Source organism: Neoarius graeffei, chromosome 7, assembly GCF_027579695.1.
Source record: "Neoarius graeffei isolate fNeoGra1 chromosome 7, fNeoGra1.pri, whole genome shotgun sequence".
Classification (NCBI taxonomy): Eukaryota; Metazoa; Chordata; class Actinopteri; order Siluriformes; family Ariidae; genus Neoarius; species Neoarius graeffei.
The window spans coordinates 41,367,804-41,394,652 of record NC_083575.1 but is presented as its reverse complement, the minus strand read 5'-3'; the positions used below and the strand labels follow the sequence as shown (position 1 = coordinate 41,394,652).

General features: G+C 41.6%; 1 protein-coding gene across 1 annotated transcript in view; it reads right to left on the bottom strand.

Moving 5' to 3' along the window:
• Positions 1-10,887: 10,887 nt before the first annotated feature.
• trim8a (tripartite motif containing 8a) overlaps positions 10,888-26,849 on the bottom strand; it is a 33,921-nt gene continuing 17,959 nt past the window's right edge. The window contains exons 2-6 of the mRNA XM_060925663.1: positions 19,899-19,994; positions 15,176-15,409; positions 14,858-14,889; positions 14,643-14,758; positions 10,888-14,560 (exon numbers count right to left, since the gene is read on the bottom strand). Of these exons, the coding sequence (XP_060781646.1) occupies positions 13,926-14,560; positions 14,643-14,758; positions 14,858-14,889; positions 15,176-15,409; positions 19,899-19,994 (1,113 nt within the window). The 3' untranslated portion in view covers positions 10,888-13,925. The remainder of the gene's footprint in view (positions 14,561-14,642; positions 14,759-14,857; positions 14,890-15,175; positions 15,410-19,898; positions 19,995-26,849) is intronic.

The window sequence follows — 26,849 nt, the reverse complement described above, 5'->3', positions numbered from 1 at the left end:
CAAGATGCACTATATGGCCAAAGGTTTGTGGACACCTGGCAATCACATCCATTGTGCTTCTTGAACATCCCATTCCAGATTTAGTCCTCCTTTGCTGTTTAATAACCTTCACTCTCTGGGAAGGCTTTCCACTAGATTTGGAGCATGGATGTGGGGATTTGTGCCCTTTCAGCCACAAAAGCATTAGTGAGGTCAGGCACTGATGATGGTGGATGAGAAGGCTTGGTGCACAGTCAACATTCCAATTTATCCGGAAGGAGTTCATTGGAATTGAGATCAGGACTCTGTGTAAACTGCTCGAGTTCTTCCACTATAATCTTGTCAAACAATGTCTTCTTGGATCTCACTTTGGCACAGTGCCATTGTCATGCTAGAACGTTTAGTTCCAGTGAAGGGAAATTGTAATCCTACAATATACGAAGACATTTTGTAAAATTGTGTGCCTCTAACTTTGTGGCAACAGTCTGAGAAAGGTTCACATACTTTTGGCCATATAGTGTGCTCTCTAAGCCATTAAGTGAAAAGAGGTGATCAGGTTGGCAATGCAGCTCATTTAATATGTACTGTCCTTCACTCAGAGGGTGGCCCCAATGTCACCACGATCAAAACTCATGTTCCTATTGAAACCTCTTCCACTGCTGTGATATTTGGTGCATGGCTGATGACCTGCTCCTTCTGAGTGCTGTGTACAGGTTCCGCTCGGTCACACTGCAATGAACATGTGCTTGGTAACTGAGCAAAAATTCTCCATGAAATTTATGGACAATTGTGACAAAGGGTATTACAGGTCTTTTTCAGAAAGATGTTAAAAGATGGGTCTAAAATCCATTCTCTATACCACCTATCTGTCAGGGTCACAGGGGAAGCTGGAGCCAGTCACAGCTGACTTCAAGTAAGAGGCAGAGTACACCCAGGGCAGGATATCAATCTATCACAAGATTAACACAGAGATGAACAACCATTCACACACACATTTGTGTACAATTTAGAGTAGCTAGTTGACCTAATTCACATGTCTTTGAACTGTGGGAGGAAACCCACACAGACACTGGGAGAACATGCAAACTCCACTCACAAAGACCCCAGTTGGCTACAAGTTTCAAACCAAGAACCGTTTTGCTATGAGGCAACAGAGTTAACCCACTGCACCACTGTGCTGTCCGGGCCTTAAACATGTCTCTAAATAAACTCATTCCATCAAAATGCCAGTGTTGTTTTTTAACTCCTTCAAATATACTTAGATACAGTATATTCAGCAGAAATTTAATCATTCTCGTGCAATAAAAGAGCAAAAGCTTTTTAGTTTGGTCTGTATGTGTGTTTGTTAGTTAATTGATTGATTGATTGCACGGTGGTGTAGTGGTTAGCACTGTTGCCTCACAGCAAGAAGGTCCTGGGTTCAAGCCCAGTGGCTGACGGGGGCCTTTCTGTGTGGGGTTTGCATGTTCTCCCCGTGTCTGTGTGGGTTTCCTCTGGGTGCTCCGGTTTCTCCCACAGTCCAAATACATGCAGGTTAGGCTAATTGATGGCTCTAAATCAGGGGCGATTTCTCAGAGACAACAAGGGAAGCCGAGCTTCCCCTAAAATTCTCTCCCCAAACTGCAGCGTCTACGACGTTGAATTCTCATTAAAACAATAACTTGCATAACATAATATATGCCCAAGATTGTATTTATGTTCATAACTATCCTGTAATTTATTTGAGTGATGTCTGACGAACTTGCAGTTCGCTACGAGAATCACCTTTGCTGCCAGGCTGTAACCTTTCTTATTTCAATGGGCTCTATGGGCTGGCAGCAGTGTTGCCAGATTGGGCGGTTTTAAGTGCATTTTGGCGGGTTTTGAATATATTTTGGGATGGAAAACGTCAGCAGTATCTGGCAACACTGACTGGCAGTCGGGTATCCATTGCAGTCTATGAGACGGCTCTGAACAGCCAATTTCGGCTAGTTGTTATTGGTTAAAATCAACAAAATCGTCACTTCCAGGGAAGCCGGGCTTCTCTGGGACTAAACGAGACAGTGGGAGGGACAAGAAGCCGGGCTGATGAAGGATTATTGGAGGTAGTGTTTGAAAGACATGAGGAGGGCGGTACTTCGGCGAGGAACACGGAAGTATGATCAGTCAGTCCGTAGCGGATGTCGAGAAAGTGTAGTCGTGTGCCAAAGTGTTGTCCAAATTTCTTTTCATATAAACGGTTCTTCTCATTGATGTCTCTGTACATTACTCTGTAAATAAATGTAAATATTACTCGTTGTGCTCCGTTAACTTTCATCCATTCTATCAGTTTGATCATTCGTGAATTCACTCGTTTATTTCATTTGTAGTTCAATCTGGTTGTAGGCTAGCTTGAGCCTTATTGGGATCTGCAGTGCTAGCTGCTAACAGAAATTGGTGAAGTCTCTGGAAAGCACAACCAGCTGGTATGACAGGGTCACAGACCATTTTCTGGAAAAGGAGCGGAGGGCAGAATTTGTGTATAAATAGTGTTCATGTTCATGAATCTGAAGTATGTATATTGTTCAGTAATGTTAAGAGAATGGTGGGCTCTGTGTTATAGGTTATACCTGGGTATAATATTCAAGGTTCTGTGTGTTGCATAGCCTACCTGGTTATGAATTTCCAGACTGTGTTGCAGAAGATGTTCAAGGATGTGTTGCACAGCTGGGTGTTGTGTTAAAGACTCTGTGTTGCATATCAGGGTATGATGTTCAAGGCTCTTCGTTGAATAGCCAGTGATTTTTGGATGTTTGATATTTTTGATTAAGGATATGAGGCACTAGCCTGGCAAGCCAGACTATAACATGAAATGTACAAGCAAAAATACTTTCTGCCACTAGGTAGGGTTGTCTAGTTCACTGTGCTAATGGGCCACACTTTTCTATGCTTTGATATCCGGCCTACAGGTTTTACGATGAATGCGTAAAATGGGCTTCCCCTGTTTTAAAAACCAGCAGCCGCCACTGCTCTAAATTGACGGTAGGTGTGAATGGTTGTTTGTCTTTATGTGTCAGCCCTGCGACGACCTGGTGACTTGTCCAGGGTGTACCCAGCCTCTCGCCCATAGTCACCTGGGATAGGCTCCAGCTTGCCCGCGACTCTGCACAGGATAAGCGGTTATGGATAATGGATGGATATATATATATATATATATATATATATATATATATATATATATGGGAGAGAGAGATAGATAGATACATACATCATACTGGACAAAATTAAGAGATCACTTCATTTTTTTCTTAAATCAGCATCTCTATGTATGGCAGCCATTTCATTCCAGTGTCTGTGCTGGAATTGCAACACAAGCACATCTTATTTTACTTAATGAGGTACTGATTAGGTGATCACCTGATCCAAATCTTATTTAACTAGGAAAAGTATAAAAACCACCGCTGTGGTCATCATTATCTTCTTGCAATAGGACCAGTTTGGATGGCAAAAACAGTGTTAGTAGTACATTAAATTTAATTGGAATACAAAAATATATATTCACCAAGCCAAAAGAGTTAAAAAGAAAAGTTTTGAGTGAGAAAAAGAAGGGTTCAATTCTGGCTTTACAGGCAGAGGGATACAATGAGCGTCAGGTTGCTTCCGTCCTCAAAATTTCAAAGACAGCAGTTCATAAGAACAAGGTCAAACAGCAGATATTGGGGACAACAAAGTTACAGACTGGAAGAGGGTGAAAACGACTCTCCACTGACTGGGATGATTGTCAACTCCTTCAAATGTCACCCAACAACTGTAGGATGACATCAAGTGACCTACAAAAAGAATGGCAAATGGCAGCTGGGGTTATGTGCATTGTAAGGATGGTTGGAAACAGGCTCCTCCGGGTGGGACTGAAGTCATGCAAAGCTAGAAAAAAGTCCTTCATCAATGAATAGCAAAGAGCCAGACTGAGGTTTGCTAAAGACCATAAGGATCGGACCGTGGAGGACTGGAGTCAGGTCATCTTCTCTGATGAGTCCAATTTTCAGCTTTTCCCATCACCTGGTCATCTAATGGTTAGATGGAGAACTGGCGAGGCCTACAAGCCACAGTGTCTCGCACCCATTATGGAACTTGGTGTGGGACTGGTGATGATCTGGGGGTGCTTCACCAAGGCTGGAATGGGGCAGATTTTTGTTTGTGAAGGACACAAGAATCAAGCCATGAATAAGGTTATCCTGGAAGAAAACTTGCTTCCTTCTGCTCTGACAATGTTCCCTAACTCTGAGGATTGGGTTTTCCAGCAGGACAATGCTCCATGCCACACAGCAAGGTCAATCAAGGTGTGGATGGAGGACCACAAGATCAAGACCCTGTCATGGCCAGCCCAATCTCCAGACCTGAACCCCAATGAAAACCTCTGGAATGTGATCAAGAGGAAGATGGATGGTCACAAACCATCAAACAAAGCTGAGCTGTTTGGATTTTTGCACCAGGCATGGCATAACGTCACCGAAGAACAACGTGAAAGACTGGTAGAGAGCATGCCAAGACACAAAAGCTGTGATTAAATGTTGGAGTTATTCCATCAAATATTGATTTCTGAACTCATCCCAAGTTCAAACATTAGTATTTTGTTGTTTAAAATTGAATATGATCTTGATTTCTATGCATTATTCAAGGTCTGAAACCACTTCATATTTTTTGTTATTTTGACCAGTTGTCATTTTCTGCAATTAAATGGTCAAAGTGACAACATTTGTATGTGGAATTTGGGGGAAATGTTGTCAGTAGTTTATGGAATAAAACAAAAATGTTCATGTTCCCCAAACACATCTATAAATAGTAAAACCAGAGAAGCTGATAATTTTGCAGGGGTTTCTTAAGTTTTTTTCTTGCACTAGCTAGCTATATATGCTAGGCCTTGGCTGCCCACAATTTGGCCCTTGTCAAAGTCACTCAGATCCTTACGCTTCCCATTTTTCCTTCTTCCAACACACCAACTTCGAGAACTGACTGTTTGCTTGCTGCCTAATATATCCTACCCCTTGACAGGTGCCACTGTACCAATGCAATCAATGTAATTCACTTTACCTGTCAGTGGCTGGGGTGTGTTTGTGTATATATATATATATATATATATATATATATATATATATATATATGGCAGCACAGTGGTTAGCACTGTCGCCTCACAGCAAGAAGGTCCTGGGTTCGAGCCCAGTGGCCGGTGAGGGCCTTTCTGTGTGGAGTTTACTTGTTCTTCCTGTGTCTGCGTGGGTTTCCTCCGGGTGCTCTGGTTTCCAAAGACTTGCAGGTTAAGTTAATTGGTGGTCCAAAGCCATGCAGGTTAGGCTAATTGGTGGCTCTAAATTGACCGTAGGCGTGAATGGTTGTTTGCCTCTGTCAACCCTGCGATAACCTGGCGACTTGTCCAGGGTGTACCCCGCCTCTCGCCCATAGTCAGCTGGGATAGGCTCCAGCTTGCCTGCGACCCTGTAGAACAGGATAAGCGGCTACAGATAATGGATGGAGATATATAATCTCAATGCATTAGTATGGTTAGCATGGCAACTGCTAACTCTTTCTTCATTCTGTGTCAGGCTGTGAGAAACAATGCTTGTTCAAGGAATTGAGACAAAGTTTGTGTAGCCAAGGAAACCTGTGCCGACTTTCCAGAGTCTAACATCAGGGAACAGAAAAGATAATTAGTCTACTGAGACTCACACTCAGAGTTCTCAGTATATGACCACATACAGATGTACAGATTTATTATATCTTATTCTGATTCATCTGCATGAATAAGTTTCTTATTTCTTCTTGTATATTGATTTAACACAGGATAAAATCTGAATAATTCTGTTATCTGGTTTACTGCTTATTTTATGTAGTCAGTCAGTGTTAATTCACTGACCTGGACTGAGTCATGATGATACATCCTGGAAACAAAGTGAAGGGAAGCCTGTCTGGAAAAAGTTATAGTATATATAAACTAACAGATTTATTTCATTCTTTCTGGGGTCAGCTTAATGCATGATTAATCACATCCTGTTTGTGTGCCTGTGAGTATGCTTTGGTGTCAACTTGTCAGTGCGTCACCACATTGCTGTGTATTTGATGTGTATGTTCAGAGGGGTGCAGCTAGCTGTATTTGACAGCTGTGTTTCTATGACAGCTCTGTGTGTATGTGCGCACATGCCCCGGCGCAGGGGCCCCATGAAGGTGTGTTTTAGCGCTGCTGCTCCGCTGGGAGACAGCCTCTCAGCTGTTGTGCAGCTGCTGTTTGCATTAGCTACCTCTGAGCTCTACGCATTTACCCGCTCCACACTATGTCACATCACAGTTCAGTTTCCAAAAACCCCAGTCTAATCAAAGACACATACAGAGTGCGAGATGAGTCAGGCCTACAAATATTGCAGAGAATTGCTGTTTTCATATTCCTGTAATGAGCAACTAGAGGATGGGGAAAACTGCTGCTCTAGCTGCCTTATTTGTTATCTGCGCCCTTCTCACCACCCTCCAAAATTATTAACGTAGAGGTTTGGGAATTTAGTATAATGATTCTCCACCTTTGAAACAAAGCTGCAACGTTATCTATGAACTTTACCACTGCAGAAGATGCAAAGCTGCTCATTATGTGTGCTATAATGGTCCTATTTCACTATTCTTGCAGTTAGTACAGGTTAATCAGAAGCATGATGGTTACACTGGACATTGTGGTCAAATGTTTAATTAGAAAGTCATTTATTTTAAAATACGTTTAAAAAATTACTAAAAAAAATCTTTCCTTAAAAGTATTCATCTCATCTTATTATCTCTAGCCGCTTTATCCTGTTCTACAGGGTCACAGGCAAGCTGGAGCCTATCCCAGCTGACTACGGGCGAACGGCGGGGTACACCCTGGACAAGTCGCCAGGTCATCACAGGGCTGACACATAGACACAGACAACCATTCACACTCACATTCACACCTACGGTCAATTTAGAGTCACCAGTTAACCTAACCTGCATGTCTTTGGACTGTGGGGGAAACCGGAGCACCCGGAGGAAACCCACGCGGACACGGGGAGAACATGCAAATTCCACACAGAAAGGCCCTCGCCGGCCACGGGGCTCGAACCCGGACCTTCTTACTGTGAGGCGACAGCGCTAACCACTACACCACCGTGCCGCCCCTTAAAAGTATTATTTTTTTTTAAAATCCCAAAGAGTTTACTTTTAAGAGTAATATGGTGTCCAAAATTGATTTGATTCAATCTGATATGCAACTCAAATCTAAAGTTAACTCAAATTAATGACCTTTATTAAGGTTTAATGATAAATACATTTTAAAAAGGGATGAAATAACATCTGGTTATAAAGGACTTGAAACCATCAAAGGGGTTATGAGCTCTAACATGACTGTCCTACTATTACCACCTGGTTTTCTTCGAACTCGGGAGCACAGCTCCCGTGTCCAAGAAATTACCCACATGCCCCTGCAGCTTGCTATTTCCAGAGCTTAAGAGGGATTTTGGATTATCCTGCTTGGATTTAGGGATTGGAGTCATATTGTGCTGGATGGCAAAAATTATAATTCTACATGGTAAATATATTACTGGGCATGTAAGGGACTGACAGCATATTAGAATTGGGAGGGGTGGGTGTGTTCACAAATGTTTCTTCTTCCTCTTTGCTTAGTCACAGTGAGGCAGTGAGGTTGAAGGGTGTAAGAAGAGAGAGGAGAAAAAGAAGACATTAGCCAGCATGCTAGCAGCATAGTGCTCTTGTGTTTGGCTGCTGTAAGAAGCCAGTGCCTTTAGCTATCTCTGTGTCAGGATAATTCCAGGCAGACTTTTCTGGGGATTCATACTTTCCTGCACAGTGCATCAGAAGATTGTTTTTATCCATTTAAACTCACAGGACCAGTAATTTCTTAATTTAAGTGCAGTTACTGAATAATATTTACTGAATAACTAAATAAGGGCGGCACGGTGGTGTAGTGGTTAGCACCGTCGCCTCACAGCAAGAAGGTCCTGGGTTCGAGCCCAGCGGCCGGCGAGGGCCTTTCTGTGTGGAGTTTGCATGTTCTCCCCGTGTCTGTGTGGGTTTCCTCCGGGTGCTCCGGTTTCCCCCAAAGACATACAGATTAGGCTAATTGGTGGCTCTAAATTGACCGTAGGTATGAATGGTTGTCTTTGTGACAGCCCTGGCGACTTGTCCAGGGTGTACCCCGCCTCTTGCCCATAGTCAGCTGGGATAGGCTCCAGCTTGCCCGCAACCCTGCACAGGATAAGTGGTTACAGATAATGGATGAATGGATGGAATAACTAAATAACAGGCAAAGATTTAAAGTGCAGGGTGATAGCAATGGAAGCACCAGGTGTTTTTTGCTACTTAGTCATATTTTATTTTACATGACCGGTACATTTAGGGTTCAGTCATATTAAATCAACAAAGATGGTCCCTGAGCTATGACTTTTAAAAAAAAAAGTGCAAAAGAGAGAACATGAGACAGTTGTGGTGGAATGTGTATAAAATGAAATTGGTCTTTCTGGATTCTGCAAAATCTTAACATTCACAAATCCAGCGATACAATTAATAATAACGTATCATTGTCCCTGTCTACCATATGCATTGCGTGAACACTGAGTTCACACGGGCAAAAATGTAAAAAGGCAACGTCCGCTTGCACCATATACACCGCAGCCTGTCATCTTCCAGTCATCCATCAGATAACCAATAGATCTTAAACTACTATATAGCATGCTTCAAACAATACATCCTTCCAGAGAGCTACCATTAAAAAAAACAACGGCCCTCCCCCAAAGAGCTAGCCGAGTTGGAAAAGAAGGTTGCATACAGTTGCAGACATGGTTTAATAATGCATGTTAAAGGAGGGGAGAGCTCATAGCAAATTCTCTTTAATCTGATCAGCCGTCACATGTGACACTTCATCCAGCCCAAAGCAGGACTAGAACACTGAAGCAAGATTTGCTTATTGAGTAAATTTGGGCTACGGTGCACTGGCCAGCAAAGAGCCATCCACTGCTTGTGATGGCAGGAACAAGGCAAAAGGCCTTGCCGCTGTTCTACCAATACAGCTACACATTTATCTTTATCTCTCTTCCTCTAGGTTTCTCTCATGCTCTCAATAAACACATCTACACCCAAACCTGAAAAGAAAAAAAAAGGCAATCGTTTACGTAGTTTGATCTGGACTCAGGGTAGCAGAGGTTTTAGGGGTCCTAACGGACATTATCTGTTCTCTCCAAACCTTGTGAAATATGACCAGTGATCACATGCAAAGAGGAGCCACGGCTGTGTTTTGCAATCAATTCTTCTGGAGGCCAGAGTCCTCCCACGGGCTGTAGTCGGTCTGCTTGAGCAGCCAGCACGATTAGCATCATGGGACAGTGGAGCTATGAAAAACAAACCCATTGTGGAATACTTCGAGCATATGGTGTGTCCACCCACAGCAAGCAGAGAAGAGACAAAAAGAAACAAGATGAATTTGTTCACATCTCTAATTGGTCACAGTGTGTTGGCGTTGCTGTGTGCGTGTGTGTGTAATGAGTGCGGATGCGAAGGGCAGTGGGAGGAGAAGGGCAGGAACGTTACACTCCATAAATAAATAATGAGCTTCTCTTGGAGACTGATGACTTTCCCTTTCTCCTCCCTTCTCCATCCTCCAAGTGCTGCATCTCTCCCACCCCCAAAATTCCACTGTGCTGTAACAGGGCTGTGTCCCATGATGTGACGGATCACAAGGCAGCCTGTAATCGTCGTCACCGCTCCCAAAATTCACAGCACAGGAGCGCTATAACAAGTCAACACGTCTGTGGGATTTGAGATGACCCATCACCATTATTGTGGTGCATTTTGAGGCAAGGATTTTCACTGGCACCCGCTATGTTGTAGGTATGATGTTGAGCAAAAGCTCTTATTTTTATTTATTTTTTACAGGAAGAACAGCTATTCCAGTCACACCTCATAAAGCTCAACAAACAGTAACCATATATTCTCAAAGCCATAAACAAATGATTAAACAGCCTGACAAATGATTAACTGTTTCTCAAACATAACTCCCCAACCTCTTCGAATGAGTCAAGGCTTTAGAGAGATCACCAATTCAGAGTATGATTAGGGGTCTATAATTTTATCTTGCGTCTGTATAGACAACACACCGTCTTTAAAACGCATATTTCAGCAACTGCATAAGAGCATTCTTCCTTTAGCCAATAAGCGTTTAATTTTCTGTTTAGAAAGAGTTAACATAAATAGACCTATGAATATCTCTGAACACAAAGTAATGGGTTGTAGTCAAGGAAATACCTCAAGATTAAAGGGAGCGGATAGTGAGTCTAAAGTGAAGTAAGACAGATGACATTCTGAAAAAGCTTTCTCGAGGTAGATGGAATACAGGGTTAAAGGACAGTTAACAAAACAGTCATCCATCACCGCACTACGATTATGAATATTTAAGCTCCCCAACAAACAAATTAGTCATATCCACCAACAGCAGTGCCTTTTTGTACAGTGTCAATAGGTTGAGCACTTAGATGAATGTAACGAACATAAAAGCAGAGGGTCAGTTTGTTGGCCAGACTCTGAGGCTGTATTTTGTGCTTCATATTCAAGCAGAACACCACCAACACTCCCACGTTCCAGGATGATAACTGTAGGAGGCGCGGGGCAAAATCTGTGTGCAACTTGTTCAACAAGCACGATAGAACACTGGGATCTTATAGAAAATTTGTGGGATTATCTGGAACAGCAGGGAAAACACTAAAATTAGGTATTCATAATCTGTAGCTGAATTGTGCACCCAATCTGTAGAATAGTGGCATAAAATTCACAGGAACTCACAGGATTTCAAGACACTAGTGGTATACTGACCAGATAATACTGGAGCTGTTAAGGCAAGGGGAGTACGTTATGTGTAGGAGAACTAATATAGGACACATTTAACCATTTTTGTCCAAGGGGTTTATTATTTTAAAAAAAAAAAAAGATTTAGTGAACAGAACTACACCGAGCTTAAATCACCGTTACCCAAATGTAATATTTTAAAACCCACAATGGTTTCTACATAGATAGAGGCGTACATGACAATACTTCAAAAATCCTGTGTGTCTGTACTTCTCTAGTCCATCATTATATCTGTGCTAAAAAGAATTCATTTTTGAATTTTGACATCAGACCCATAAACACACACACACACACAAACCTGGCTCCATTAACTGCCGTTTATTTTTTTTTTTTAGATTAGAGCCACACTTTTGTGTTGCACAAAATATGTACAAAAAGACTGTACTGTATGTGTTTTAAAACCAACATTTAATAGTCTTTTGAAGCACAATGAAGCAAATTATAGAGGTTCAGTAGTCCATTGTTTTCTTGTAAAAAATATGTGGAAAAATGTCAATAACTTTTCTATTCAGGCTCAGGATAGACCCTTGGAGATCATGGAAAAAAAACTTTTTTTTTTTTTTGGACTGCTTCAAGTCCCAAACAGGAAATCAACAGATATTCAGCATGTTTCTGACAATCAGCACTGTGCAGCGATCACACAAACCCACTGTGTTACACTGGAGAAGACTCTAAAAACAAGAAGGGTATCACATCTATATAACTGATCCATGATTAAATATTGTTTGTGTTTGCTGATTGTCGTGGACATGCCTTAAATGTGCTTTGATTCAGGAAGTTACCATAGCCAACAGAAAGCAGAATCCAGGAAAGCTTAGTGGAAGTGCAGTTTAAGTGGAACATGTGAGAGGTGCTCTTGGAGCCTTTCAGGATTATAGCTGGTATTTGAGTTTGAAATTACGCCGGTTTGAGTCCTTTGGGGTGATTCTTCCAAAACAGAGCTGAGACATTTTTCTACTGCCAGTTAAATCATAAAATATGTATTTATCATTAATATGTAACTGTAAACATGATACTAAATCCTGTCACCTTTGAGGCATTTATGTAAGAGCTCAGTCCCAGCCAACCACATTTCACATAGTTTAGACCTTGGGCAACCAGACACACAGTCACATGGTGTGGTTGAAGTGAGTAATGAAAACAACCGTAATCTTAAACTTTATTTTTTTTTTTACCCATCTTTCCTATAATAACCAGCAACCCTTGCCCTACCAGCCATTTCTGTTAACAGAAAAGAGAAGGGAGTTGTCTCTCCTAGTTACATAGTGAACAGCAGACCAATGTAATGATCTAAAGATGCATCCTCCTCCTCAGACACCCTAAAGGCTGGAAAATGGAGCAGAGGAAGGGCTTGAAGCTGGCCCTGAACAAAGCCTAATATTATCTGCTGCGGGTCAGCAGCATCTGCAATTATTCCAGGCCTGTTTTCAATTTTAAATGCACAGCCACAAATTCCCTTTAAAAAAAAAAAAAAAAAATTCCACAACAGTGGCAGACAGACAGGGATTTTATAGACTTGAGAAGGAAGATACAGTACAATTAAAAAGTTTAGACACACCTAATTCAATCAGTTTTCTCTCTTTTTACTGACTAAAAGACACTTATGTTAAAGTAATGATGGATGTTGTTTCTCTTTACTTAGTTGAGCGGTTCTTGACATATGGATTACTACAGTTGCGGAAGAGGGATATTTACTACATTATCATTTACCATTTGATCTCAAACCCATCAAGAAGGCAAAAAATTGCGCTAATTAACTTTTGACGAGACACTTGTTAAAAAAAAAAAAAGAACTGAAGGCAAGTTTATCATCAAAATTCTATTTCTCATTTTATTACACATAGGAATGCAGGGGGCGTCGTGGCTTGGGTGGATGGGGCGCCATGCCGTGGATCAGGGGACCCGGGCTCGGTTCCGGCCCGGGGTCGTTTCCCGATCCCTCCCCGTCTCTCTCTCCCGCTCATTTCCTGTCTCTGCACTGTCCTGTCCAATAATAGGGGTGGAAAAGGCCCCCCCCAAAAAATCTTTAAATATAGGAATGCATTTCTGACAGCCATTTTGTCACTGCTATAGCAAGTTATGAGTGTTTGAAATATGCTCTGTAATACATCAGTCCATATGTCAAAGCAATGGCCGTAAATGAGATTCGTTAAGACCTGTGCGAGACCTCGTAGGACGGAAGTAAAACGTACAGCGGAAATCAAAGTGACCAACATCTGCTAACGTTGTCAAAAGACGCGCACGCCCTCTTTCGAATGTTGACGTAATTAAACCGGAAGTTTTGTTTTGATAGCAAATCAGGAAAGTTTGAAAAAAGTAGGCAGTAATCGTCATTTATACTCGTTTTTGAGCAATATTTCGTTTGGAAAACAGTTTTCAAAATGGCAGCACTGACACCTGGCTGACACTTCACATTCTGAAGTCTCGCACAAGTCTCATGAAGATCGCACGGATAAGCGACGCCTGCCGTGGACCAAACGAACTAAATTCAACATGGCTAAAAACCGAATAGGCCGATAAGTATAATATTTAACTGCAATTAGTTGCCAATACAAGTCACAATATACCAGTAAGGTTGCTAAAACCGAAAACATAATTGAATAAACATTAATTAAAAAATAAAAGCAAGTTTAAAAATGACTTCAGTTTTCCTTTAATTAAAAAGCATTCCAGGTGACGACCTCATGAAGCTGGTTAAGATAATGCCAATAGTGTGCAAAGCGTCAAGGTAAACGGTGGCTACTTTGAAGAATCTAAAATATTAAACTGTTTTTTTAAACACGCTTTCTTTGTTTACCACATAATTCCATACATGTTCCACGTTATTTCATAGTTTTGATGTCTTTGGTATTGTTCTACAACGTAGAAAATAGTCAAAATACAGAAAAACTTACGAATGAGTAGGTGTGTCTAAACTTTCGAGTGGTACTGTATGTGGTTGTGAGGGCTACAAGGCTTACCTCGATGAATATAAAATGAGAAAGTGCCATTTGAATGCAATGGTAGTTTTCACTTGAGACAAAATAAACAGAGAAAGCAAAAGCAGCAAGAGAAAGAAAGAAGGAATGGAAAAAGGATGGTTAACTGGTGACATAGTGCTTAGTAGAAGGCTCTCCATAGAGGCTGTAGAAGTCAGGGTGCCTGTGGCTCTGTGAGGTGCCAATCCAGTTGCCACGCACTGAGATGTTCTGCATTGGCTGGGACATAGAGGGAGCTGGAGGGGGCATTGGGTGCGAGAACTCCTGTGCCCAGGCAAAAGAGGGTGAGCGTGGGTAGGAAGGGTGGCCATGGTGTCCAGACACAGAGGGCATGCTGGAGCAGTAGCAGTTGTCCACTGTACACATGAGGATTTTACGGCCATTGTATTGCGGCAGCATAGCCTGTTGGGTGGATCCGGGGTTGGGGTAGTGGGCGGGACTGAACACTGAGCTGGAATGATGGACAGGCTGAGCATCGCTCACTTCTGCGCCACCGCTGTTGAGGCTCACAATGTGTCGAGCAGAGCTGCAGGAGGGCACAGATGGCCCTTCATCAGCGCTCGTACTTGGAGCCAGGAACTGCTGCTTGTTCACAGGACCTGACGAGGATTCCATGAAGTTTGCGCTGCTCTCTGGAAACGCGGTCGAGTGCTTGCGCTTTTCTGATCCTGAGCTACTCACTCTGCATTGGTAGACAGGAACACTCTGGAAAAAGTGTGCAGGAGCGGCGAAGGGTGCTGGACACAGGACATACAAGATCAGAACAGAACTCACAGCTCAAAGGGGTTTCTAAAAAGTTGATTTGCAGCAGCGATATACCTTCCAGCATTTTGCGTAGGTTCTTCTCCTTTTTAGAAATCTCAGCAAGAAAGACTTTGGAGTTAAGATGACCTGCATTGTAGGGAGGTAGTGCACTGTCTATAGATGTCTGAGCTCTGGGAAGGGGGGGGGACAAAAAGCGCATTCAAGCTTTTATCATCATGTCCTAAACCCAAAATTCTTGGCATTTCACAATTATCTAGAGACCATCTTACCTATCCAGGAGGATTTTGACAGGTTTTGTGTTCTGGAAATGGAAAGAAACAAAGAAACATTAAAGGAAAATGGTCTGTAAGCTGTTTTCTTATCGCCTCATTGTCTACAAGCATGGAAAAATCTTTCAACAAGCACTGCGCTGAAGTATTTCTCACAGGTATGGCCACATTTCACACTGTGCGTTTATGTGACTGAATGTGAGCATGTGGGCGTTGGCGTCTGCGGGGGAGATTTACAGCACAGCGCAAGCGAGAGAGACCGATAAAGGGAAAAAAAAGAAGGTGGGGGTTGAGTGAAAGAAAAGAAAGATGCCTCACCTTCATGAAGTTGATATTCTCTGCCTTGTCAAACAAGACCTGGACAGAGCTGAGTATCTTCTTGGCCTCTTGGCGCCGCTCGTTGAGCTGCAGGACCTGTCTGGAATTTTCCTGGCAAAACTTCGATCGTGATTTCTCCAGCACATTCAGAGCCTTCCCCAGGTCCTCCTCCAGGAGCTGTTGCATTTTCTGATATTGCAGGCGCACCTCTTGTTTCAGCTGATCCACCTTATCCTGCACACAACATATACAAAAGGCTGTAACAAAAACATGGACAGTACTGCGCAACCTATTTTCATACAAGTTTTGTCTAAGGTCTTTACGAATCCTACATTCGTTCATTTTCTATACCGTTCATCCATTGTGGGGGAAGCTGAAGCCAATCCCAGCTGACATTGGGCGAGAGGCAGGATACAGTCTGGATGGGTTGCTAATCCATCGCAGGGCCAAGACAGAGAGTCAGACAGACCATTCACACTCGCGCGTGCAAACACACGGGCAATTTAGAATAGCCAGTTGACCTAATCCATACATCTTTGGACTGTGGGAAGAAACCAGAGCACCCAGAGGAAACCCATGCAGGCATGAGAACAGGCAAACTCCGGACAGAAAGGACCCAGTTGGCTGCAAGGTTCGAACCCAGAACCTTCTTGCTGTGAGGCTGACCACTGCAGCACCGTGCCACCGACTCCTATGTTAGCACTAAAAAAAAAAAGCTTCTATAAAAAGAGCAGTAAACATGCACATACCCTGCAACCCTGCTATAATGAACTCTAACTACGAACTTTCACATATAAATTAATTAAGTTGGTGTCCCCTGCCTTTAGTGACAATTCGCACTGGTGCTCGGAGTGCACACGCAGTTCCATTAGGACTAATTGCTATGCACCGGTTCCAAATTAGAGCGTAAATCATAGCACACGCTTATAATGATTCTATAAAAAACACACAGACTTGAAGTATATGCTCTGTACCTAGTGTCTGACGTTACCAAGTCTAGTATCTGTACATTGCCTTTCTGGTTTTGACTTGATTTTGGGTATTTGGACTCGGCCTTTCGTCTTTGCTTTTTAAAATAAACTTTATTAAAAACTTTCAAAGCACTGTAAAATGATACACTCATTTACATTACCTCCGCCATTCTGTTTGCGTCTCGCTTGACCATTGCCCGTTTCAAGACTCTGCCTTTGTCTTACGTTTCTGAACTGTTTGCCTGATTGTTTATTTACAAACACTCTTCGTGCGATTACATCAGTCATTCACCTGCTTACATTACACACGGAGCCATGCATTCCTCTTCCCACCACAGACAAACAATAAGTAATTGAGTCCACAGTCAAGTTAATGATGTGTGTTAACGCCATAAAACAAAAGCTTAACTAGCCTAGCTTAGGTGTTGATCATTAACAACTATCGAGAACGGTGATCAAAGGATTGATAAAAGGACGAATTGAGTGCCGATTCCACTAAACTTAACACCTAGTTAAAAAGTGTACCAGTGGTGTTTTTATACCCCCTACCCAGCCCCGTGGCGCAACATAAATGACATCAGTGATTTGCAACACATGAATGAACTGAATGGTGATGTATAAAAACAGTAAGTCAGTGGGTGGACACTGACAACGATACACCGGTAACCTCCATTTCCATAACGGACGAAGAAATCACCACCTCCGTTTGTGATCCTTTAACTCGGTCAGTCAATGAACTGTGATAGTGACTCAGAAGGAGAAATTCATAAGGAGAATGTGCCTAAAATTTTGCATACAACATGAGTGTTTGGTGTGACAAGTGGGTCCATTTCAGTATTATGGACTTTTCGGCATCACAAACTATATGAACGTCCCTCAAGCAGTTTGTTATAGCAGGGTTGCAGTTTATTTATTTATTTATTTATTTTTTAAATAAATAAATTTAAAAAAAATCAAGGAGATTTTTTTTAATTTCACTGAAGACACTTGGGTTTGCGATCAAAAGATGAACACGAGACAATAGATCAGAATTTCAGCTTTCATTTACTGATATTTACATCTAAATTACAGCTAGATGTAAATTATACTTACATCTAAAAACGTCAAAACATCCAGGACACGGCATCTTTTGTTTGAACCCACCCATTTCTCAAGTGATCAAAAATATTGGAAGATGTGATTGACTGGTGCTTCTTTTTACCCAGGTGTGCCCTGTTAGATTGATTGCTTAAACATTTAACAGGTCTGAATGTTCATTTTTGTTTTGAGCCCCAAGTTTCACCTGTGAAGACTGCATTTGTTGTTAAAAAGGATAAACCAACATGAAGAACAGAGAGCTGTCCATGGGAGAAAAGCAAGTCATTTTGAAGAGGGGAAAAATCAGTCATTGCATAAGCATTCAGCATTGCCCACACAAAAATTTGGAATGTCCTGAAAAAGAAAAACCACTGATGTACAAATCATAGAAGATCTTGTGAAGCATCATTTACATCTAACTAACTCGGATGCAAATATCAGGAAATGAAAGCTGAAATTCTGATCCATTGTCTCATGTTCTCAAAAAATCAGACATCGAACAGGTCGGCCAAGGAACAGCAGTTGAGAAACATTGTGAGAACTTTGAAGAAAGCCCCCAAAACAGTAGTCCGTGACATCTACATGGCAGGGGTGAAGGTATCACAATCCACTGTTCAAAGAAGCCTTTGAGAGCAGAAATATAGAGGCCATACCACAAGATGTAAACCACTCATTAGCAGTAAGAATCAGAAGACCAGATTGGAATTTGTAAAGAAATATAGAAATGAGCCACAAAAGTCCTGGAACCAAGATTAACCTCTACCAAAATGACGGAAAGGCCAAAGAATGGAGAAAGAAAGGATCTACTCATGATCCAAAATATACAAGCTCATCATAAGCATGGTGGAAGTGGACTGTCATGACTTGGGCTTGCATGGCTGCTTCTGGAACTGGTGAGGTTTACTGATGTAACTCATGATGATTACAGCAGAATGAATTCAGAATTCTACAGAAAGAGAGTCTGTCTGCCAACTTACAGAGAAATTCATCCAATCTAATTATAAGGAACTTCATCATGCAGCATGACAATGAGCCAAAACATACTGTCAGCACAACAAAGAGCTTCATCGGGGGAAAAAGTGGAAGGTGTTTAGACTGGCCAAGTCAATTATCGGGCCTTAACCCATTACAGTTCACCTCCTGAAGAAGAGACTGAAGGGAGAAACCCACCAGAACAAACAAAATAACGGAACGAAGCTGCTCTACAAGCCTGGAAAAGCATCACAAAAGAAGAATGCAAGAGTTTAGTCATGTCAGTGGGTAGCCAGCTTGATACGGTTTATTGCAAGCAAGAGATGCAACTATATATTTACCAGCTGGGAGGTCCGTATCGTGAAATACCGTGACCGAGGTCTTGAAGGCCAAGGTCACAGTATTTCACCATAAGGACCGACCTTAAGCTGGTAAATAATATATTTATTTTTCTCTTTACCATATCCTAACAGAAAACGAGAGCGCCCGAAAGGGAAAACCAAGCCGAGCCGCCATTTTGAATCCTCATTCACGGCTGTAATGCAAATGGCTTCCTCCTCGGTATACAAGTGCACTTCCATGACAGGGAAAAAAAAAAAACCTACATTTTGCTACCTATGTAGTCCCCTATTTATACAAATGAGTCATTCAGGATTCAGCCATGTTTTTGCTCGGTGTTAGCAAATTACAGGTTTTAGCTTTCCCCTGAAATGTTTTCTTTTATTTCTTCTTCCTCAGGGTAGTAAAACTCGCTTTCGCTGTGAAGACTGTCGTTATCGCTATCCATGCTGTAAAATTAATGCTATTCTCCTGAGAAATGCTGGCAAAATTTATAAGATTTTTGATAATCTTTTAAATAAATCTTATTTAAAAAAAAAAAAAAAAAAGATAAATGCTGACAAAAAATGCTACCATGTTTGTTGTTGCAAACGAGTGAGTCGCCAGAGGTCCATAACCAGGGTCCGTACCGTAGGATACGGACCCGCTCGCCAGCCAATCAGAGCGCAGGATTTGGACCGCGAAAAAAATAAATACGTGTTATTTACTTTAAGACTCTGCTCCAATAAGTTCGCTAACTAGAAAACTGGGTGGTCTGCCACTAAATGTGCCATGTTCTAAGCTGTTTAAAACATCTAGATGTAAATAATCAGGAAATGAAAGCTGAAATTCTGATCAATCACCGCATATTAATATTTTCCATCTCAAACCTAAATGTCAGTGTATAGCAAAAACAAAAGAAGTGGTTTTGCCATTCCAGTACCTTCAGAGGAGATTGCTTATCACATATACACAACATGCCTAAGACTGCTCTTATTAGAACATTTACAGCACTAAACAAGTTTTAAATATCTGGTAAAGAAACAAAAAACTTTGTTTAAAGGCTGTGTTTAAACTCTGAGATTTGGTCAAAACTCTCGTTTGTGCACTGGTACTCTGGGTTAGAACTTCATCTTAGTTTGAATTTGTAAAAAAAAAAAAGGGGGGGTGGGTGGGGGCAGCAGGTACACACTTACATTTCCCCCCCCCAAGCAAGACCGAGGTAAACATAACGAATCCCAAAAGGCAACAAGCTTTACCACCAACTGACCATTTTATACAGAAAACGTATAACATGCGATGTGTAGGGATAAACAGATGTGAGGGAACGAATCGAGAAGGAAAGAAAGATGGTGTGGGGATATCTATATACTTAATATTATTACCTCCACCTGCCGTTTGTCTGACTCCAGCTTGTACAACAGTTCTTCGATGTCCTGCACTCGATCATCAATACGATCCTGCTGCTTCATTAGCATGTGCTGAAAGACAATGAGAACCCATTTTATTTCCCCTGTATAGAGACTGGATAACCCTGTTATTAATAATGAACAATTATATTTCAAAGCCATTTGATTATTTTGGTATATGCAATACATGTACAATAGGTGCAAAATATGGGATGAGGTAAACCAGCATATTTAGACTGGACAAATACAACCCCAAATAAGAAAAAAGTTGGGACGTCTCAGAAAAATGTAAAACGTACTTAGGCACCACCTAAAAGCAGAGATCCCGATGAGTGTATGAGCAAAATATTTGCAAGGGCACAAAATCAACCTGAATAGAATAATTACAGCCTATGAACCATCGAATTGTGTAATGTCGTGTATTTCATGTCAAATCACTGCGTTGTTTTGGGACAGTGATACCAATAATGAGATACGCATCGCAGTTACGAATATATATTTATTACTTTCTTTGACACCGCATGCCATGAGCCAGAAACAACAACAACACCATTTATTATGGTGTGACTCTGCTGGGTGCCTGGTGGACAGCAGTGAACCAGCGTTTTCACTTTACATCATTACTATATAGTTACGATCAAATATTATTGGACATAAGAACTAATTGATATTGATCTATGGAAGTTTTAGATTATCAAAAATTAAGTTGATGAACTATACAATAATTATGTTTATTCGAGTGTACAGAGGAAGAAATCGTTCAGGTTTAATTAAAATAAATAAAAATGAACACCCACCCACCAATAACATCCCACCCAACCTCATATAATGCAAAGATACGTTGCCTGCTATGGAAAACAATATTTCTCATCCATAATTTCTGCAAAATGTGTTAGTAAATAATCCAAACGTTATTTTTTTAAAAAGTAAATTAAAAATAAAAGCATGGGATTAAAACCCATCTATCTGATGTAAACAAACATAAGAATTGCATTGCCTGGTGGTCAAGTGTTTGAGATGTGTTGCGTTGCACTTAAGATCAGGTTCCCTGTGGTGGTACACATACGTACGGACGTCACACAGTCACAAAATTAATCAAAAATCAGGTCAACGCATAACCATATTCTCTTCAGTATGGAGCGCCACTATTAAAAGAAAGCAGTGATTTCTAAATTTACTTTGACTTGTATTTCATTGCACACAGTGTAAATCCAGGACATTTAATATATTTTCTTATTTCATTTCTTAATATACATCCATTCCTGCATTTCAGGCCTGCAACACATTCCACAAACAAACAAATTAAATAAATAAATAAATAAATAAATGAAATAACTGGGACGGGGCAGTTTAGGGCTAGTAATGAGGTAAAACAATTAAATAATGAGATTTGAAACAGGTGATGTCAACAGGTGACTAATCATGATTTGGTACAAAATCAGTATCCAGGAAAGGCCTTGTTTTGGAGGAGCAAAACATGGGCCAAGGATCTCCAATTTGTCAACAAATGCATGAACAAATTATTTTAAAACATTTCAATAAATGCTCCTCAAAAAAAAAAAAAAAAAAAAAACACACACAGGAAGGGATTTGGATATTTCACCCTCTACTGTGCATAGTATTTAACAATTCAAGGAATCTGGAGGAATTTTGGTGCATAAAGGGCAAGGGCCCAAGCCTAAGCTGAACACCCATGAGCTCCAATCCCTCAGACGGCACTGCATCAAGAACCATCATTCCTCTATAGCTGATATAACCACACGGGCTCAGGATTACTTTGGCAACCTCTGTCAAGCACTACAATATGGCATTACATCCACAAATACCAGTTAAAAGGTTTTCTGTCATGATACGTGGTTGTATCAGTGCCCTTGGCAAACATAACTTCTGGGATATCAGCATTAATGCAGAAAAGTACACCAAGATTTCGGAGCTGCCTTAAAGACAACGACAACTTTTCCAGGGATGCCCATTTCAAAAAAAGACACAATGCAAAACCACATTCCAGGGCTCGACATTAACTTTTAAACCCACTTGCTCTGGGGGGCAAGTGGGGGTTAATTTCCACTTGCCCCCCCAATATTATCACTTGCTCCGTATTTTACAAGTACTACTTTTCTATGGTTTTCAAAAAAAAAAGTAGTGAATTGCAACATAAAATGAAGATCACACATTGAGTTGAAGACTGTTTTTTTTTTTTTTTTACACTTGTAACGGACAACATCATCCATCCATTTTCTGTAGCCGCTTTATCCTGTTCTACAGGGTCACAGGTAAGCTGGAGCCTATCCCAGCTGACTACGGGCGAAAGGCGGGGTACACCCTGGACAAGTCGCCAGGTCATCACAGGGCTGACACATAGACACAGACAACCATTCACACTCACATTCACACCTACGGTCAATTCAGAGCCACCAATTAACCTAACCTGCATGTCTTTGGACTGTGGGGGAAACCGGAGCACCTGGAGGAAACCCACGCGGACACGGGGAGAACATGCAAACTCTGCACAGAAAGGCCCTCGCCGGCCACGGGGCTCGAACCCGGACCTTCTTGCTGTGAGGCGACAGTGCTGACCACTACACCACCGTGCTGCTCCAGACAATAACAATTTCATCCAAAATAGTTTTTCCTGCCTTAGTCGATTTATTTCCATGTCACATGCATGCAGCTGTTGTAAAGTTCAGTGTGTTTGTGTAGAACTCTCTCAGACTGTAGGTTCATTACTCAATGTAGAAATCATAAAATAGAAATCTATAACCAGTTTGTATGAAGAAAACAGGGTGCCAAGACTTTAACAGTACTGTGTTTGAGAATATTTATACATCTTTTTTTTTTGTTACATTATCCACCTCCTAGGTTTATTAAAATAAAAAAAAAAAAGCCACCGTGCTGCGTCATGACAGACAGGATAATGTTTGAGCTTAAAATTTAGTGTGTAGGTTGTGGGTGTTTTATACAGACCTGGCAACCTGTAAATGAATCAGTGAAGCCGGTCTGTCATGACTCAGCATTTTTTGTTTGTTAAAAAAAAACCCCCACACAAACCTAGAGGTGGATGATGTATATAAAAAAATTTTTTTAAACCCGATATATAAATATTTTGCGCAGGACTGTGTTCCTCTAATAATAGAAACAAAGCTCCAGCTCTCTCTGCTCTTAATCTGTTCTGTTCAGGATATATCATGCATGTCAGAGGGTTTTTTTTATTTATTTTTTTATGTCGGAGTTGTTTGAAACCAATCCGGGTTTTCTGTGTCGAATAAGGAAGCTGCTTCACATTTAAGAAAATCACTTTCATGAAGGAGCTGACTCAAATGCGAGCAGAAAAGAGATTCTTAAGCAAACTCTTCCATACTCCCTTCTGACTGTTTTTGTAAAATACATTTTAAATACATTCGTGAATTTCTCTGGAGTTTTCAGGCTTAGCACCTCTCTTCGTATTCTTTAACCACTCATTTCCTTGTTGTTCTTGAAGCATTTGCTTCTATTTGTTAACATTTTTCTTGATAGTGGGGAGACGGTAATGCCTTTTATCTATTTCTCTGTTTGAACGAGCAAAAACAGCACAAAAATTAACCATATTGAAGACAGATTAAGCCTTGCTTGCATGAAAGACGGTGTCTGTCTGACCCCAGCTGTAATTATCACGTGATGCGTGACGTCATGCACAAGGGGTCTATAAACAGTACATGTACCAGCAGTGGGGGTATATAAAATAACTTGCAAAGCAGTAAATGAAACCGAGACTAAGACAACAGCCAAGACATAATGGCGGATACGTAGTGAGGGACGCTTTTAGGAACTGAAATAAAGGATCAAAAAGCCTAATTTTTGTGGTGCTAGTTTGTAATATATGCTCATCCAACTTGTCCAGTCGGGCATGTCTGGGACATAACCCACTTGCCCGAATGCATGTTTCACTTTCCCTGGGCAATCGGGCAGTCCTTAATGTCGAGCCCTGCATTCTGCACACATTATAAAGGCATGGCTATAGAAGAAGAGGGTGCCTGTCCCCTCTGTCCCCAATTGAGGTTTTTCACCCACGTGACCAAGTCATGTGATGCATCATTAGGCTGCCATTTTGGACGTCACGGCTCGAATCAGTTTGAATGCGAGGAAGGCGACAAACGAGAAACATAAAAGAAAAAGGAGCGAGATGCAGAAAACACCTTCACTATCCAGCGACGTAGGGCATTTACAGGGCGAGCAGAGGGAGAGGTATTTGCAAAAATTGAGGTTAGCAGGCTTATGCCGCTTTTCCACTACAAACGCGGCTGAGTCGGGCTGAGCCGTGCCGTGCTGAGTCGGGCTGAGCGGGGCTGTTGGAGTTGCATTTCGACTACAACCGCGCTGAACCGTGCTGGCTGGAAGTGGGTGGACACATTGGGTGGAGTTAGCGAAAGTGGGTGGACGTCAGGTGATGTCGTTAAGCAGCGCAAACAGTGACATCAGTGAGCTTTTAAGCGGTAGTCTCACGACCCGAATAGTAAACAATAAACATGGAGGACATGAAGTCGTTAGTGTTGCTGATCTTGGTGCTGTGGCTTGTTGTCACCGACAACGCGGACAGATACTGGCAAGAGCGTATAGATGAGGCGAGGCGCATAAGGCTTCAGAAATTCTCGTAATTCTTCTCCTTCCGGGTTTGCGGTGTTTACAGATCCCAGCGTGCTCGCGGGGCGTGTGTGGGCATGTGAGGACACTCCTCCTCACCAATCAGTGCACAGGGGAGTGTCTGCTCACGCCCCCAGCCTCACTCGGCTCGCTTCAGCCCTACTCCAAAACCGTGCGAGTTTTAGGGGCTAAGCAGGGCTGAAGCGAGCTGAGTCGTGCTGGTTTTTGGTAGTCGAAACGCGAGCCGTGTCAGGCTGAAGCGAGCTGAAGTGAGCTGAAAAAGGGTAGTGGAAAAGGGCCATTAGCTGAAAAAGGGTAGTGGAAAAGGGCCATTAGAGAACGACGTTTACCTGCTTCCACCAGGATTGTTCACTGACGTATGGAAGTACACGAAGCCCTCGTCTTTACCTGACTTCAGCCCACATGATCTGTATACCTATGTCGTTAAAAACCCATCGCCATACACAGGTATTGATCTGAAAGCGTATAAGAGTTTGGATGCCTACAAATATTTTGTGTCAGGCTGGGTAACATGCCTACATCAGCGGGTCGTCCCTGGAGCCGGTGGTCGCCATCTTATTACAGCTAAGGTTTGTTCACATTTTCATTTACTTTCGGTCCTCAGGATAAACAAAATGTTATTAAATGTCATTGAAATAACTTCTTAGTCTGTTGAGACATGGCCCGTTATAAATTTGCTGTTACCAGGCAATGACCAAGAACTGTATTATTAGGGTCGGTGTAGTTGTAGCAGTGTACTAGCAGCTAGCTGTTAGCACTAGCTAATGTCAACAACATAGCAGCTAGTATGTTACTGTAGCAAATGTTTACGTTCAGTCATTTGGATGACTGTTAAAACCTTTCAGTCTCAAGTTTTTCCCTTTACTGTATTTACTAGTTTACTGTAATTATGATCCGGCAGCTCTTTACACCGGATCCAGTGTAAATAGCTGCCGGAGAGCGCTCTGACTTGCTCCCGGAGTGCTCTGGCCGAGGTTCCGGAGCGCGCTCCGGCAGCTATTTACACTGGATCCGGTGTAAATAGCTGCCGGATCATAATTACAGTAAACTAGTAAATACAGTAAAGGAAAAACTTGAGACTGAAAGGTTTTAACAGTCATCCAAATGACTGAACGTAAACATTGCTACAGTAACATACCAGCTACTATGTTGTTGACATTAGCTAGCTTGACCTTCAAAATGGCGGACACCGGGGCGTCACGTGACCCTGTGACGTCAGGTGAAAGACCTCAATAGAGAACGTGTGGTAAATTTTGAATCTAAAAATATGACGACGACCTTGTAACGTTGCATGCCTCAAGACCTTTTTACAGGAATAATGGGACAAAACAACACCTGAAATTCTTCATCACTTGGTGTCTTCAGTCCTTAAACATCTTTTACATATCGTGAGAAAGAATGGCAACATTACAAAGTAGTGAATACTTTATCATCCTGACTTTTTTGGAAACGTGTTGCAAGAATCAAAATTGAAACAAGTGTTCATTTTGGGGAAAAAAAAAAAATTGAGGTAAAAAACACATCAAATAATGTGCTGTTGTATTGTTTTGAGTGCAATACAGGCCAAAGATTATTTGCAAATCATTTTCGGTTTTAACCCATTGACGCCTGAAACGCCTGCAAAAAAACATCTGCAAATGCCTAAGCCAGTTTTTAGAAAAAGGTCCCCATCTGCCTGAGGGTTTTCTGAAATAAAAATAATTAATTGAAAACGCCTATGAAAAATTCAATATATCTCAGCCTCTGAAGCACATAAAGACATGAAATAAGTTGCATTTAAAAGATAAAATTCTCTGCTTTTATTGGATCATGCTCATTCAGCATTAACACGAACACATTTGTTAACACATAGATGAATCTTGAAAATAATGACAAATCAACAATGCTGCGTTATGCAACAACCGGCATTTGGGGCAATGTTGCGTTATGCAACAACCGGCGCTAGGGGCAATGTTGCGTGACGCAGCATCCGGCGTCAATGGGTTAATTTCAACATACCATCCCAACTTTTTCGTGATTTGGGGTTGCAATTAATTCTGAAGGTATTTTCATGGGGAAGGATTTTAAGTGGGAATAACCTGCATGGAAAAGGGTCAGGTCTCAAGAGAAGGCCCACAGAACCAAACAAACCGTAGTTTCAGGCACCTCTGCAGAGCAACCTCTAATATCCTGCTGTCTGTTTTAGCATCTCTATGACAACCAATCCAAGCAACCATATTACAGCAAATGAGGAAAACAAAACGCTGCCAACAAAGAGACTAATTAATCCAAAATACTGTTTTTGAGCAT